The sequence below is a fragment of the Apostichopus japonicus genome, chromosome 3 (assembly GCF_037975245.1).
Source record: "Apostichopus japonicus isolate 1M-3 chromosome 3, ASM3797524v1, whole genome shotgun sequence".
Classification (NCBI taxonomy): Eukaryota; Metazoa; Echinodermata; class Holothuroidea; order Aspidochirotida; family Stichopodidae; genus Apostichopus; species Apostichopus japonicus.
The window spans coordinates 4,625,740-4,642,500 of NC_092563.1; the positions used below are offsets into that span (position 1 = coordinate 4,625,740).

Here is a 16,761-nt window from a genome sequence, read left to right on the forward strand (position 1 = left end):
GCATTAGACGTTTCTTTTTGCGCGAGTCTTCACACCCTTTAAATGTTAGTTTTGTTCTCCTTTTTTCTCGCATAGCCTAACCGACTGCCATACTGCCGAAATAAACCTGTCGTTGTACCCATACTTCTCCTTTTATTATTCCTGTTTCCTGACATTTTGCTCGTTATTTTGTGAACGCGCATCTAACCCCTCACACCCCCTTCCCTATCCTGAAGGGGATTTGCTATGCACACTGAGCTCTACAGGTTGCATCCTCGGTGTATGTTGAAATCTTGGTTGAAATACGGTCACCATGGATTCCCCACAAGCACAATTTTTTAGCGAATAAGAAACTCACGCTCCGTAGATTTTCTAACGCTAGCTGTGCAGTCACATGCAATGTTTTGGAGATGGCTGTCGTGGAACTGCATTCTCATCCAGTTTTAGTGAAATACAGGGCTAGTCTATGCACCAGAGGCACTATTTTCATGATAATTGTGTTCATTTTGACCGTGATACCACCACTTTTGATTGCATATCGTAGTGAAGGTTTGATGTCTTTTCTCAGTCATTTCACAACCGTCGAATATTACTATTTGATTAGCCTGTTAAAGCGTAACTACACAACGCTAGTACTAATAACATAGGCGTAGACTAGGCCTATAACGGCTATAGCATATTTCGTTAGGATAATAACGGGCATAATAATATTATTGTTTCATCGGTCAACTAATAAATTATTACTAATTCTATTTCTAGCCTAGACCTGCTAAGTACTGTAAATGTAACAGCAAGTCAAGCCGAGACCTAAGCATGAGTAACAAACCAGATCCACCAGTGCCCCTAAGACTAGTAAGAGTGGACAGTAAGAGTAAGACTACTTCGTAAGACTAAATTTGAAAATGTAAAAAAATAAATAGGCCTAACTTAAGTTTTGGCCTAAATAAATAACCATGGAGATTGGTGCCTAAAACGGAGATTTAATAAACTTTCCAAATTCTAATAAAATTCCTGTTTTTCACATTCTAACAAGTTATTTGTGTTCAGCATTGTATTCTTTGACAACTTTCTTTGACTTTCCAAAAGTTCTGTAGCCTATCCGATTTGTTTTAACGGTGAAAGAATTTTGCTATTGAGATTTGAATATATACATAGAACTGGAGTCTCAAAGTAAAACCAGTAGAGTTGGAAGGTATTGCTATCTCATGTTAGTTTTACAATATGGTACTTACGAAGGCCTATGGTAACTTTCTGTATGATTAAAGCTATAGGTGTATCAATAGGACCAAGGCTTCTTAATCAGGCTTAAGTTACCTACGTAGTCACCCGTGGACCTATAAGTAGCAAGTAATATATTGTAGCAAGTGTCACAGGCCGTTTGTACTACCTTGTGCTGAAAGTTGGAGTGTGTAGTGCTTGTTGAACAAGGCTTTTTTTTAACCAAATTTTGTTTTCTTCCAACTAGGCCTAATGAATCTTTTGTTTCAGTCAAATAGCCACCTTTAAAGAATATAAAACAGAAGAAAGATTGTCGAATAGTGATTTTTAGCTCCTTCAAATCTGAAAAAATTGGATGCTCATCGCTTAATTCTAAAAGAATGCTGCTTTCAGCTATATGCCAACTTGTGCCAGCACCAAGTATCTTGTACAAATTTAAATGTAGCTTTCAAAGGGCTTTTGTAAGTAGTTATTCATCTATAGATTTCTTCCTCACTATCTCTACAGGATTTTGGATAAGGGAGGCCTTTTACCGAGAACAGCCTAGCGTTGTATTTAAGCATGGAATTTTGCTTGTTTTAGGAATGAGAGATGGTTCTTATGTGACATGGAGTACTTATTCAAATTTTAATCTGTTGGAGCAAAGTCATCTTATCATACCAGTCGTGAAGGTAAAGTGAACATGAGCTTTTTCTTACCTCAGAGTATACTATGCTTCTACCAATTCATGCTTTGATGTTAGATTAATTGATCAATTTCAAAACTAGTATGCAGTTTATGAATGCTACACATATGATATTTATTTGAAATTGTTTCTGTTTATGCAATGTTATCAATTCTCTTCGATGTGATTTTTCCTGTTTCATTTTGTACCATCCATATCATTACATATATAACCTAATGTTCATGGGAGGAAATGTCTTAGAAACCATTGCTGTTATCCATATTTGTAAATATGAGTGTTGATGTGGGATATGATAAGGTAAACATTTGTTTACAAGTATTTGTTTACATTCAAAACTACTAGTTGTGAGCATACATGTAAACAGAAATGAATGAACCACTGTTGATTTTCAGACAAGAGAAGAAGATGTGAACAGAGATGGAAAAAGTGATAAACTTCACTTTAATCTGGAAGTTCCAGTTTCTGACTCTCAGGATGTTGTGTCAGTGGAGATGATCCTCGTCTTCGATTACAAATTAAATGTAAGTAGGAGGGTAATGAAAAGAATAACTCTTTATCTTTAATGTGGAGGGTTATAATTAATTTAAATCCTGATGTTAATGTCTCACCCTGACATCTTGAATGTGCATAGTACCAGAGGGTGTAAAATAGTAGGAGGGGTGGGGGGGGGAGGTGGGGAGGACACAAAGTTTGAAGGGCAGTGGGACATGTGACTTTCATCTCAGAAAACAAACTGTGTGATAACCTCAAAATGTCCTGAAAATATTGACCTTTTGTGCTGTTATTCTGTTTAACAAATTCCATGATTTGAATGTTCTTCACCAACCAACACTTTTGCATACTAGCTTTTATTTTTACTCTACAAAGGGGCTGATGGTCCTTTTGAAATAACAATATGGCAATTTTTTTTAACTTTTCAATAACATAGAGAGGCACTTCTAATTTATGAAATTGTTTGAGAATTTTTCACAAACCTTGTGAAATTGTTTGAATTCCCCCCGTTTGCCTAGGTTTTTGCCATCTTTGGTAGGATTGTTGAAACAAGTTTGATGGTTTTAAGGAAAGTGTCTGACAGAAGAGACCATCTACAGTAGTCTATTTGTTGCTAACAGGGTTAGTTATAACATGGTCAATCCTATTGAAAGTGACTGTGATGTCATAAATGTAAGAAAAAGAAGTGTAACGTACAGCACCACAACACATCTTTCTCAAACTCAAGATAGGGATACCATCTCTGTAGTTCAAATCAGTTTTTACAGCGTATTGTGTACTGATGATAATAATTGAAATAAGGATATCTTTACCTCGCACGTAACCCTACTTGTATTTAGAGTATAAACAAATTTAAAAAACACGTAATTTATCACAGAAAGGTAAGTTGTTGAAAACCAAAACACAAAGTCAAAATTCCACTTTTAAAAGATTTGAAATAATTAGTTGGTCAAGCTAGAAAGGTTATTTACAAAGATAGTGTAAAGTGCCCTAAAAATTGGCATTTATGCATTTGCTTTAGCAGTCCTGAATCTTTCATTTTACAGCGCTTCTCCACACTTCATATGGAGTCGATGGCCTTCATTCAACGTGCATCGTTTGCTGCGGGAGCCAAGTTTGTAGCTGAAGGAGATCTCAGGTTACAGCTGAAACAACCGTTAGCACATAAAGGCAGTGATACAAGATATAATGTAAGTCTTTATGTCTTTAAGTTTTCACCAAGCGAACTGATGATTGCATTGTATCAAAACATTACATACCTGGTTTTCCTGCTTGAGATGTGAATAGTATCTATCTATTTGCATGCGGTGTTCAGACTTCAAAGAAGTAAAAGTTGAGCCAATAGAGGCTACAGCCGACCAATTTTGGATTTTTAGCTTTCGTTCTTGTGACATGTTCGCTATTTGTTATTTTTGCCTGCAGGTTGCAATAATAGACGAAAACAGCGTCTTTGTAGAGGACTACACACTCTCAAACATATTTAGTAACTATTTGAGCAGAAACGGTGAGAGATTATTTCATTAATGATATATTGTCATGTTTAAATTTGCGCATAAGATTCAATTTTATCTTCTTTGGTTCATGCAATTTTTAAATATTTTTTGCAGGGTCCAGATCTTTATAAAAATAATATGGTGTTAAGCCTTCACAAAGTCTGTATAATAATAAAGCTTAGTCTAGACATACCACACTTTATTATTTAGCTATCCCGAATTTGCATATAAGAATCAGGACTGAAGTTGATATTTTCATTATCCGTTGCACTTTGTGGATATAAAGAAAAACTTTTCCCTACCTACTTGCACTTTACTAGTACCAAGAGTTAAAGCTGGTAGAATGTGGTTTATATGAAATTATCCAACCCGCTACGTTGACTTAAATTTGCCTTTTAATTATTTTTGTTTTTGTTTGAACAGTGAGCACATATTTTGACTGCAAGTATCCGATATGGCAGACTGGTCGAGGAGCTGGGCAACCGTTTATAATTACAGGATCTGTCAGCTACCCAGAGGAGCTGATCATATATCCTTTACGTCTTGACCGTCGGTGTTTGTACATCTATTTAAGCAATAGGACAGGAAATATACCAGATGCATAGCTCATTAATCCGTAACAGTGTCGTATACCAGAGCTCAATAGGGATTGGAAAACCTAACAACAATAAACCCCCAAAATCTGATTGATTGATTGACAAATTGATTGATCATATGTATCAGTTTTTTGACAATGTTCAATAGGGATTGGAAAACCTAACAACAACAAAAACCTCCAAAATCTGATTGATTGATTGATTGACAAATTCATTGATCATATGTATCAGTTTTTTTACAATGTTCAATAGGGATTGGAAAACCTAACAACAAAAAACCTCCAAAAACTGATTGTTTGATTGACAAATGCATTGATCATATGTATCAGTTTTTTTAAACCATGTTCAATAGGGATTGGAAAACCTAACAACAGCATAACACCAAAATCTGATTGATTGATTGACAAATTGATTGATCATATGTATCAGTTTTTTGACAATGTTCAATAGGTATTGGAAAACCTAACAACAACAAAACCTCCAAAATCTGATTGATTGATTAATTGATTGAAAAATTGATTGATCATATTATTAGTTTTTTTAACCATGTTCACTAGGATTGGAAAACCTAACAACAACAAAACCTCTAAAATCTGATTGATTGATTGACAAATTGATTGATTGTATGTAACAGTTTTTTAAACCATGCTTACAAAAAATATTCCATTTGCTAAGTTTGAATGGCATGTGTTTGCATACAAATCTATCTTTGTAAAATTGTATGGTGTAAATATGGATCAATTTTGGATTCCTTGTCCCTTTTATTTTGCCCCATTGTTGGCCTACCTATTCCTTCTATTTCCCCAATATTTTTCCCCATACTTTTTCGACATTTTCATTCCTTCGTTTCGTCCAACTATTTTGTGAGGTTGTGTCGAACGGCTTGCATTCCATGACATGAAGCATCTTAAGTCGCTGAGTTTATGTTTACTCTAAAATCACTGCTAGATTCTGAAAAAGGAAGTTTCCTTAACCTGTATCATACATATATTCCAGGATTTTGGCAGACCATTAAGATGGGATGGATCCAGTATCTATCGGTCCTCGTAATCTTTGTCTTTCTTATGGAGAAAGTTAAAATGTTTGTGTTTGAAAACCAAGTCATTACCACGATTATCGAGAGACCGTCTGCTTCCAAGAACCATGCCATGTAGAGAAGATCTAACCCGTTTGGTCCGTTACACACCAGAAGACAGTATCGATGCCTCACTGCTGTTGCAATGAATCCATAAAGCCATGAATTTAGTCTTGTAAATAACACGGAAAGTAAATAATGGTCTACAAGACCGTTCAATTTTGTCCGCTGCTGATATGAATGAGGTTATCTCTAAGTTCCTCTCAGTGGATCCCTGCTTTACTTCTACCATCATCTTAAAGGAATTTCTGTGGGCCTGGTAGCCATCACACCATAACATGACAAGACTGATGTACTGCTAGCTTTGCATATCTGTGGGGGACTATTCTGGATGGCTCTGGACAATGGGATTGGGGGAAGGGGGAAGTTATGATGCCCCACAAAATGAAGCATATTTACCCACGTTTGATTGAAAGGTTGAAAGTTATGAAAACCATTGAAAAAGTACTACGTGTGGGGTTAAAAGTTTTTGATAAAAAAATATTGTAGTCATTTAGCATATCTAGCAAATTTAATGGTCCCTGTTCCCCTTTATTAGGGTTACTAACAATACATAGTGGTTATATACAGCTTACAGAGGTCTTTTTACTCAGTGTAGATCTGTAAGGAATCCACTATAACTTTAGAATATCTGTCAGGGCTCTGCGGGGACAATGTGACTTTCGAGAGGTATCGATGTAGGTCTATGATGAAAGTGTCCCAAGTCAATGGAGGCAGTTTAGAGTATTAACATCAAATCTTTGTCACTGAGTTGATATTGTTTTACGATGAGAAGGGTTTATATTATTGTTGCCTATATATATATTATTAATACATAGGATCATCATGGGTACAGGTTTTTCTTCATAGAAATGAGGTACACTCAGATGTTATAGTTTGTACATACCAAGCTGGGTGTACGACGCCTCCTTTAATAGTGGCTTAGCTTTACCTTTCCACCTGAAACAACAGGCAACTTCAGGACCACTCCTTGAAAGGAAGAAGAATATGACTTGTGGGTCATTGCTAGTGTGCATGCACAATTCACATATAGTAGGGGTGGATCTAAGACTGTATGAAGGAGCAGACGTGGCCCTGTCATTGAAGCCCACTTCCATGGTCGGGGGTTACCTGCACCAACACTTCTAAAGACATTATTAAAACTTTGATATGCCAAATCCTCCATTCTGAGGCATATGAAGAGTAAAGTAAGGTCTACAGATAGGACTAAAGGCAAGGTTGTACTTAATTACTTTTTAGTTTTTGTGTGAGGGTGAAGTGATGGGAGAGGGCAATAGTGTGTACTACCACCTCCCCCCCCCCTCCCCACCCCCTCTGATTCCTTGTCTGTATTGTGTTTATACCCCAGTGTATAAGTTAAATACAAGCAATTTAAAGAAACTTGTGAAATGTTTGTTTCTTCAAAGAGAGAAGTTTGCCACTAAGACTGAAATGTGCTTGAAGCAAGGGGTATATCGATGACTTACGGTTTTTAATATTAGTAATCATTTTGAGGAATTATAAAGCGCAGACATATCCACCGATAACAGTGCTCAAGGAACATCACAATATCACCTTGATCAAACAGAGACAATCCCTCCACAAGTTGGAAGGGTTAGTGATGAGCAAAAACAATTGACCGATTGGCCCAGGAGATTTAAAGGGTAGGAATTGAAACATCTAACCCATAATGACCTGGGCAAAATTGTATCATGTAAGAAGCAAAATGGTGTGGTACAGGAAATGCCAGTTTCCATTGAGGAACCCAATGCCCCCCCCCCCCTTTTGTGAAAGGCCTGGCGATGTCGCCATTTATATCACTGAGTCAGTAGCCTCTTTGACTGATCTGCCCCTGTGTGGTAGATTCCCCTTGATCTTAAGGACATCTTAACAACTTTATCACCTTGAAACTTTGTAGTCATTGTCAAATTGTGTACATATTTCAGTTTGTTTTATTACATTTAATTATTACAGTCATCTTATTGTGTTTCTGTTTTTCTCTGATGTGATGGAATATTTCTGTAGCCTTGATGGCCAAAATGATCCATTGTGGGTATATTCTCTCCTCTCCTCTCCTCTCCTCTCCTCTCCTCTCCTCTCCTCTCCTCTCCTCTCCTCTCCTCTCCTCTCCTCTCCTCTCCTCTCCTCTCCTCTCCTCTCCTCTCCTCTCCTCTCCTCTCCTCTCCTCTCCTCTCCTCTCCTCTCCTCTCCTCTCCTCTCCTCTCCTCTCCTCTCCTCTCCTCTCCTCTCCTCTCCTCTCCTCTCCTCTCCTCTCCTCTCCTCTCCTCTCCTCTCCTCTCCTCTCCTCTCCTCTCCTCTCCTCTCCTCTCCTCTCCTCTCCTCTCCTCTCCTCTCCTCTCCTCTCCTCTCCTCTCCTCTCCTCTCCTCTCCTCTCCTCTCCTCTCCTCTCCTCTCCTCTCCTCTCCTCTCCTCTCCTCTCCTCTCCTCTCCTCTCCTCTCCTCTCCTCTCCTCTCCTTTCTTTCTTTGCAAAATAAGAGCTACAAGTATGTATCCTCCCAACAACACTCCTTCACTGCTCACGTCACCGAGTGCGTTTTCAAAGAAAAGATATTTCCAAGTTACGCAAATATGTGACCACATATCATTAGCCTCCAGACAAAAAAAAGCTCCAGAAAAATCGTTAGCATGAGAAGCAAATATCAACAGTAAGTCTGCTATTCCAGTGACTCAACCTTGACGATCGCACACGCGTGCACCGAAATTACCCTGTAACATATCTCTTACGTGTATAATATCACGTAACGTCGACGCCCGGTTTACTGCGCAACTCCAGCGACAGCCGCGTACGACGGTATCATTATCTCACTGAAAAATATGTGTGCACGTTTCATACGCGCGTTCATCGGTGTGTACGTGCGCACGTAAGCACACATAGTGACGAAACAGTTTCTGAAGCGTCTTAGCAACACGTGAAAGTCTGCGGCTCTAGAAGGATACAGCTAAAGATCATTGTTATACGACGTATAAACTGCAATGGACAGCGATCAGTTCCAGCCATCTGAGGCAACTAATTACAACTTGAGTTATAGACGAAAAGGCCTTGTCCTGCCACCGATTAAATTCCACCAGATACCGTCTATTGTTCTGAGTGACGTCCCTAAATTACAGCCGAGAAAATTCCCGATTGAGCCAATTGGACCGCATCGACGTTGGGAAAAGCTAGCTCAGGGACAAGTCTGTAACATCAGGTCGGCCTTTCCTTTTTAAGCATATCTGTAGGACCATAGACAAGAATTGCTGAAATTTTATTTCAGAATCTGAAAAGACTATTTCGGGCAAATAAATCGTTGTACTCTTCTCCACCACAGAGATGTAGGATATATTTCTGATGTGGTTGGGGATGGGGGGGGGGGTCCATGGGTATACACTAGCTGTTATTTGTTGGTGGGTGTATGGGCTCCAAATGAGGAATCCGGAGCTTTATGGGGCCCGGCTGCGAGGGACGAAACACCCTGGCATCTGCAGCATTGTCATACATTTCTTGTTGTTTGTTTTCAGCAACAAAACAGATGTATGAAAGAGGAATAACTTTGAACTTTATCTTCCTTTCCTTTTTTGTCCCCAATAAGTTGAACCAATGAGCTATAATCTTCAGTTGAGAGGCAAATTTGACATCGAATAACATAAGTTATTGTGTTGCCATGAAGACTCAATGTGGGAGGGTATAACCAGCGATTCAGTGCCGGGAGGGAACAAACATTAACATGCATATGTCTTAATTTTACGTACAAAACCCGACCAGCACAATATATTGATTACAATTCTGTAATTTATACTCATGTGATAAGACATTATTACTTTTCCGAACATGTCAGAAATTTGACCGATAAACCAATCATCGTCGGAACCTCAGCTCGTAGCTCTCAAAGGACAAAGCCCGCCAAAGTTGCAAAGACTGGTTGCTCACTGCCAGAACTCACCGGCTCGTCGAAACGAGAAGAGGAGCAAGAAGCGGAAGAAAGTGAGGACGAGAGGGATACCGATGAGGAGTTTGTACCCACTGAGCAGTTAAATGAGCTGTGTCTTAAGTTTCGTTGGTCAACCACGAACGAAAAGGCTATGCAGGGCGCACATCTGCCAATTCCCAAAGTGAGTTTACTCAGTAACGGTATAATACACATCCACCAAAAAAAAAAAGATCACAATGAAAGCTTTCAGTTGAGCCAATTGTCCTTTTTTTTTTATCAACATGCAGTTTCAGCGCTCTTAAAAAAAGTTGGTTTGAGTTTTTTTGTTGTTGCTCATTGATATATCGAAAGAGCGATATGCTCTGAAATCAAGCCTAGCGGACTGAGTAGCCTAACGTAGAAAAATATATATGAGTTCTGATAGATGGTTAAAGGATGAGTTTAGGCAAGAATATTAGCCTTGTTAAGTCACTTTAATTGACGAGCTTCAGATGATTATGGTATAATTTCTTAGCAAATTACAAGAAGTAGTAATAGTTCATATTGTAACGTGGATCGATAGCACATTAGCAGGCACATTAAACGGTCCACAAAATAAGAATACCTTTAGTGTGCCTACAATCGTCCTACGTTTACTAAATAAGTGCTCGATCTGAGTGAGTCATTGAATGTACGTTATAACTTGTCGTCCTGGTAAGTGGAACGGCCATAGGATCTGAAGATTCCACATGGGAGATGGACCTATAGCTGTAATCATCCGGTATAACAGATTTTGATTTGAATTTTGATTAAAATCACTGAGATCAAGGATAGTATCATTCTTGTGTAAATCTTAATTGGTCAATTTGATTTGTGGATGTATGTATTTTAGATCGTCCTGCAAGCAGGAACTCGCGAAGAAGCCATCATTATAAGCAGCAAGCTGACCGAAGTCAGTCTCTTAGATTCATATTTAACGTCCATGATTATGAATTGTTAATTGTCAACAACTCTGTAACTGGACGACATACATTAATCTTGGAGTGACTCGAACTCGGGACCTTATGATTGAAATGCACCGGTGTTAACCACTGAGCTAACACAATTGACTTTCATTGTGTTTGTATTGTTTATGTTTGTTATGTTTGTCTTGTAGCATCTTGATTAACTATTACTCCTCTTTGAATTCCTTCGCTACCATGAATGTCTACTGTAAGGCTATAATTGCGTCATATCGTTGCTGTTATGACTGCCTGCTTTCATTTGTTGCTATGATTGTCTGCTATCATTTACTGCTATGACTGCCTGCTTTCAATTGCTGATACGACTACCTCCTCTAATTTACTGCTATGACTGCCTCCTCTCATTTACTGCTATAACTGCTTGCTTTTATGTACTTCAATGGCCGCTTGCTGCCATTTGCTGCTATGACTGCCTGATTTTATTTACTGCTATGATCGCTTCATATCATTTAATGCTATAATCGATTACTTTTATTTGTTTTTATATGACTACTTGCTCTAATTTGCTGCTATGACTACATGCTTATTGTTGTTATGATTGCAGCGCTATCGCTTGCTGCTATGGTTTCCTCAACTTTTTATGTTAAAAGTCATTGATTTTATTTGGCGCTATTGATTATTTTTTGTGCTTCAATTATTTTATTCATGTTACCCAATAAGCCTCTATGATTATTTGATATACTGATTTGCTACTGTTCTAATTACATTTAAGTTTCATTAAATTTACAGATCGTTTGTAGTTTGTCAGGCGTTGGGGATAAGTCCAACACTGTTACGACCCGCCCTCGTCTGCTGGAAGAACGCCCTAAAGTATGGCAAAACATAGCTTGTGTTTGGGATCGATGTCAAACCAGAAATCATTTTGGAAGGAAGAATAGCGTGAATGAGAATACAACAGAATAGCGTGAATGAGAATACAACAACAAGGTAATTTCCCTTATTTGCGACACAAATTGACCTACAGTTCGTCATAATATTTGGATAAAACGTAAATATAATGATCTTTACGAGGAACTCGTGATGAATCATTCCTATGACAATATGGTGAGGGAGGGGGGGGGGCCAATGGAGTATATCCCGGGGTCAATTGAGGGATTCGAGAAAATACGGGATAAATAATTAATTATTCTCATTTTTCATAATATAATTAAAGAAAAGCGAAGACATAATAAAGGGGGCCCGGTGAACCAGACATTCAAAGTCATCTTGTCTCTGAGAAATCTCGTAAGTTCAGTGAGAATGACCTTATTAAACTCATTGACCATTACTTTAAATGCTCTATGCCTAGATAGCCTATATGTTAATATATGTTACTATTTCTCGTCACACACATAGAAGAAACATCGTCAAGAATCTCTCGTCTCAGATTGAAGAAATCCATAAGCTATGTGAAAGTGAAACTCTGACAAAAACCTTGTAAGTCGAGAATTTTTGTTGCAATTTATGAAAATTATTTGGGGAATCGGCTGATGATAAGTCATCTCTCATTGCAATCCCGGTTACCCTCCAAGGAGATTAAATAGTTTTTCTGGAAATATTCAAGCCATTTTCTGTTGTTGAAAATTACATATTATATATATATATATGTATATCAATATGTATATTATATAAATACATATACCGTATATTATATTTATATATATCATATTATATATTATATATATATATATACAATAATTTTGATTGTTTTAACAATGTTCAATTAATGTTAATTAATAATGTTCGTCGGTGTCCACCCGGATGAGACTTACATTAGGCTAATGTTCAGTGAATGCTATATCTATCATTTTCACATAGTAATATCCTAGCTTATACGCATTATATTTGCCTAATATTTAATGATTGTTATATTTATCATATTTTGCTAGTATTATCCTGGTTGCCATGAATTTATTAATATTTCATTTTTTTGATTCTTCTAGTGTTCGACAGTGTCCTGGATATGCTGGCTTCCTGCCCAGATCGCCTCTCAAGTACGAACCAATGATAACGACGCGTAAACCTGACATCCTATCCACCATGTCTGCAGCGTACAGGTAGTTAAGGCTCACTTTATTGACAGTAGATAGTTTAGTCATGTGTCTAGTTCCTTACAATATCGAGTAGTGGACTAAGAGTTACACAAATCTGTTGACAGCATAGAAGTTCTATGGTTGACAGTCATACAAATAGCATATACATGTACGAACTCATGCATTCATGGGTTCATTCATAATGTCCAGTATTAGTTCATAAATGCCTATGCATTCGACAGTCATGGCCTACATGTAGGTCTGTACTGTCGACAGTGAGTATATACGTACTGTCGAATCCATATATTGTTACGTTCATGCATACTGTCTAACTTTAGTTCCTATATGCCTGCCTGCGTAGTCGACAGTCGTAGCCTAGATGTAGGCCTGTATACTGTCGACAGTCATATCATTAGCCATTACATATATACAGTCGAATCCATGCATTGTTACATACTGTCGAACATTAGTAACTGTAGGCCTATGCTCTCGACAGTCGTAGCCTAGATGTAGTCCTGTACTGTGGACAGTCATGTCAACACCATACGAACAGTCGAATCCATGAATTGATGAGTTCACGTATCATATTTCAAGTTCACGTGTAGGCATCTATTCCTACTGTCGATAGTTATAGGCCAGTTGAAGGCGTAGTATATAGACAGTCATACCGAATAGCCTATATACACGTACTGTCGAACCCACGCATTGTTGAGTTCATACATTTTGTATAGATAATTCAGACCGATCTTCTCCATATGTTATTTTATTTGTTTTATAGACCGCTCCCTTCGAACGTGAAATCGAGATATTCTCATAAGGGACCACTCTCACGGACAGTTACGTTGACTTACCCGTACAATCCGTATAATAAAGTGGAAAGCATGGCTTATTGCAGAAAAGACGTCGGGTCAAATTGGTGATTTATGATATTTCCTGAAAATATGATGCTTTATATAAAATTTGAAGATAATGAATTAATTAAAATAATTTATGCTATTATCGTGACTTGTTGTTTAGAATTATATGCAAGAGCTTATATAATAAGACCTACCGTTGTGACGTGTATTCTCTTAATCTTGAATTAAATCAGCACACCACTCGCTGTGTTTTATATTATCACAACAGGTTCGTAGCCTGAATTGTGTTAGGGAAGCTAAAGGTTAATGTGCAACTCAGTGAATAACACGATTTCCATGAATATTGTAGCTCTTTCATTTTGCGGACACAAATTTTGTTCGGAATATTGCAACACTGCATGAGATGTCGACCGTTTCTCTTTTATCAAGAAAATAGAAAGAAAAGAAGAGGGAAGAAATAATAAATTAATAAATTAAAAAATTAATAATTAACGAAAATAATCTACGTCCGCTCTCCCATCGCCGCAAATGTAAGAAGACCAAAAGAAAACGCCTGCAGCTGTTAGATGAAAACCCCATCTCAATGTCTTCTTCCTATCAATCTAGACACGACTATTTGAATGAACTGTTTTACAGAATTAAGTGGATCATAATGAGGCGATCTGTGACGGTATATATCATGGCAGATGTTCTTAAAATTTCAAAAGTTTTACTTTCATTTTAGGATATAATAGTGTAAAATGTGGCTTTCATCTTGAATTCCATCACACTTCGACTTGTTTATAACAATACTATTCCCCCCCCCCCCTTCAATTGGTAACTAATTAATACATTATATAGAAAATAAAGACTTTATTCAGCTCAGTAAATGTTATGATGCCTTCATAAAGATGCAGAAATATTCCCACAAAAATTGTTTTATCAATGAACGTCTGTCACCGAAGTACCCCTTTAATAAATCGAGTCAATTCCGACAGAAACTAAAGTTATCCACGTCGTGTAAAGTCATTAGTGAAGTAGGAGTTGAACAATTAGACAAATTCACACTTTGATAACGCCAACTAATAATTGAATCTGGTGGTACTACATAATTATAGCTGCTTCTTAGAAATTCGCGTCTCCTCCCATGACGTAACGATACTCAGTTGATTTGGTTTGCCGGTCAAGTGAACTCCCCTCTGATTCTTAATGGATCAACCGGAATCGTACCATGAAGTTAGATGATTAATCAGATGTTACGCAAGACTATCTTGTCAAACCAACTCACGTGCAATACTCAATGCATAAAGTAAATAGTTCTGTCTTGTATAGATGGTTGAGTTCGCCAATTGCAGCAGCTGTCACTTTTATGAATTGAATTTGAATTTATTGTCCACAATCGGAAATTCGGCTTACACGGGTCGTAAACGAAAAAAGAAGAAAAAAAGGAACAGTATAAGTATAAGTATCAATAGACTGCGATACACATACAGTAATACAAACAAATATAAAACAAGTCCTACAAATAAGAAAGTTATCTTCTTACTTGTGAATTAAATATATTGATAGAATTAGGCACAAATGAGCATCTGTAGCGGCTCCTAAGTGTACGTGGTGGGCATAACGCAATCCAGAGCGGTTGTAATTGTAGCGCTCAAACAAAGGGTGTGTTGGGTCTTGCATGATTTGTTTCAATTTATTGCACCCTTGGTTATGAATCACTCTATGGGGTGAATACCACGATGCAATGTGCTTTATCCCAACACTATGATTTTTCAAGTTTGAGGAAAGTTTATCTATGCTTGGGGTACTCAGTTTTAAGGCTTGGTAAGAGTTATAGGGTGACAAGAGTAAATTGAATGACACAAGCGTGTTAATATCTCTGAAACTTTGTTTTCTGTTTTCTTTAGTAGCGATAGTGTATGCAACAGCTGATTTGTCCACGAAATGGACAGATATACTCTAAAAGCAGCAACCAACATTTATCCTTAGCGACGGAGCCCTGAAATATAGGAGTTACATTGGTAGCTATATATGTTTACAAAAGGAAGTTATCACTAATATTATGAAGGAACAGAAACGATTTTGAAGATAATTTGCCCTGGTAAACGTCTCAGACTCCGTATACATGGGGTTCTGTCTATGCAAGTCAAGAGAAAAGATTGGTTAAGGCAAAAGGCCAGACAAAATCTCACAATATGGTCCTACCTAGATTGAACAATGTTTTAGAGTATAGGCTCAATATACAAAGTGTTAGGGTATGTAGGCCGGTATAGGATGCGAAAGACTTATTAAGGCCACAAGGGTTCCGGCGTACGAAATAAGTGCAAGATTTTGGGACTTTTTGGGTAGACTTAAGTCTTTGTTATGGGTCGCCAATTGAGAAACACTGCCCCTCCCCCCCCCCCCCCCTCGCCACACCTACTCGGGGAAACGACGATCAGTCTGGGATTTTTATTTTACTTTATAATTCAAGCTACTTATTAGCGCATGCAACCTTGTGTTTAGACCTTTACTTATAGACCTAACTTGACAGTCTGTATGCCTCAAAATGCACCATTTGACCTATAAAACTTTTCAGTTTTTGCTGATGGGCGACCCACTCCCCGTATTGGGAGTCGTATTCAACGGCCCCCCAATAGTCGCACCCCTCGTTCCAGTCGTGAAATATTTTTATCCGGATACTATATATATGGATGTTGTTGTCTATATACCATTGGATTATCCCTTTAAGGTACATATAGTCTTAACGCCATGTAATCACCAGTTCGTGCTGAGCTTGATGATATTAACATGTTTTCACACCTTTTCTATTCTTGAAATAAATCGCGTTCATATATCCTGGCATGAGAAACGGTAAACCTTATTTAGGAGGGTCTTTACTACGTTTTAACTGCAAAAAACAAAATACAATTAAAAACGGTTGTGGTGATATTCTAGTTTCAAAGATTTTATAACGAAATGTCAAAGATTGCATATTCATATTGATATGCAATATGTAGATTATTCATATGCTTGTCCACCGGGGACAATATTTCTACTCTTTACTTCCTTTACACTCTTCATAGCACTTTACTAACAGTATTGAATATCAAGTTTTTTCAGGAGTATATGGTTAGGGAACTGTTTGTTTTGTCAGTACGAGGGCATGGAATCGTGATACGGGAGGACAGTATACAATGGTATAAGCATTAGGAGAGTGTCCCCCCCCCCCCCATCAGTAAGAATCCAGTTGGGACAATTTTTATGTTCTCTACTTTCAGGACTACAATACGATTGCTTTGAAACGTGGCGTGAAATTAGAGTGGTATTATCGTTAGGAAATTGTCCCAACTGACAGTTTAACGTTTAAGGAATGTACATGCGTATTTGTGATATGTGTGTTCTCATATAGAGTCAGTATTA

The 16,761-nt window shown here is 37.7% G+C and overlaps 1 protein-coding gene and 1 pseudogene across 1 annotated transcript; both read left to right on the forward strand.

The window, feature by feature from the left end:
- The first annotated feature begins 279 nt into the window (after nt 1-279).
- Nucleotides 280-7,554, forward strand: LOC139960983 (transmembrane protein 231-like). The gene is made up of 7 exons (XM_071959734.1): nt 280-528; nt 1,705-1,868; nt 2,275-2,403; nt 3,421-3,564; nt 3,797-3,878; nt 4,291-4,396; nt 5,449-7,554. The coding sequence occupies exons 1-7, from the start codon at nt 390-392 to the stop codon at nt 5,615-5,617; spliced, it is 933 nt and encodes a 310-aa protein (XP_071815835.1). The 5' UTR covers nt 280-389; the 3' UTR covers nt 5,618-7,554.
- Nucleotides 7,555-8,503: 949 nt separating this feature from the next.
- On the forward strand, nt 8,504-13,566 carry LOC139958361 (uncharacterized; annotated as a pseudogene).
- The last annotated feature ends 3,195 nt before the right edge of the window (nt 13,567-16,761 follow it).

Excerpts from the sequence above, each read along its gene's own strand:
- LOC139960983 (XM_071959734.1), top strand. The coding sequence starts at position 390 with ATGGCTGTCGTGGAACTGCATTCTCATCCAGTTTTAGTGAAATACAGG. Across the intron at positions 2,404-3,420 it reads TCTTCGATTACAAATTAAAT|CGCTTCTCCACACTTCATAT; the intron begins GTAAGTAGGAGG and ends TTCATTTTACAG. Across the intron at positions 4,397-5,448 it reads TACCCAGAGGAGCTGATCAT|ATATATTCCAGGATTTTGGC; the intron begins ATATCCTTTACG and ends CCTGTATCATAC.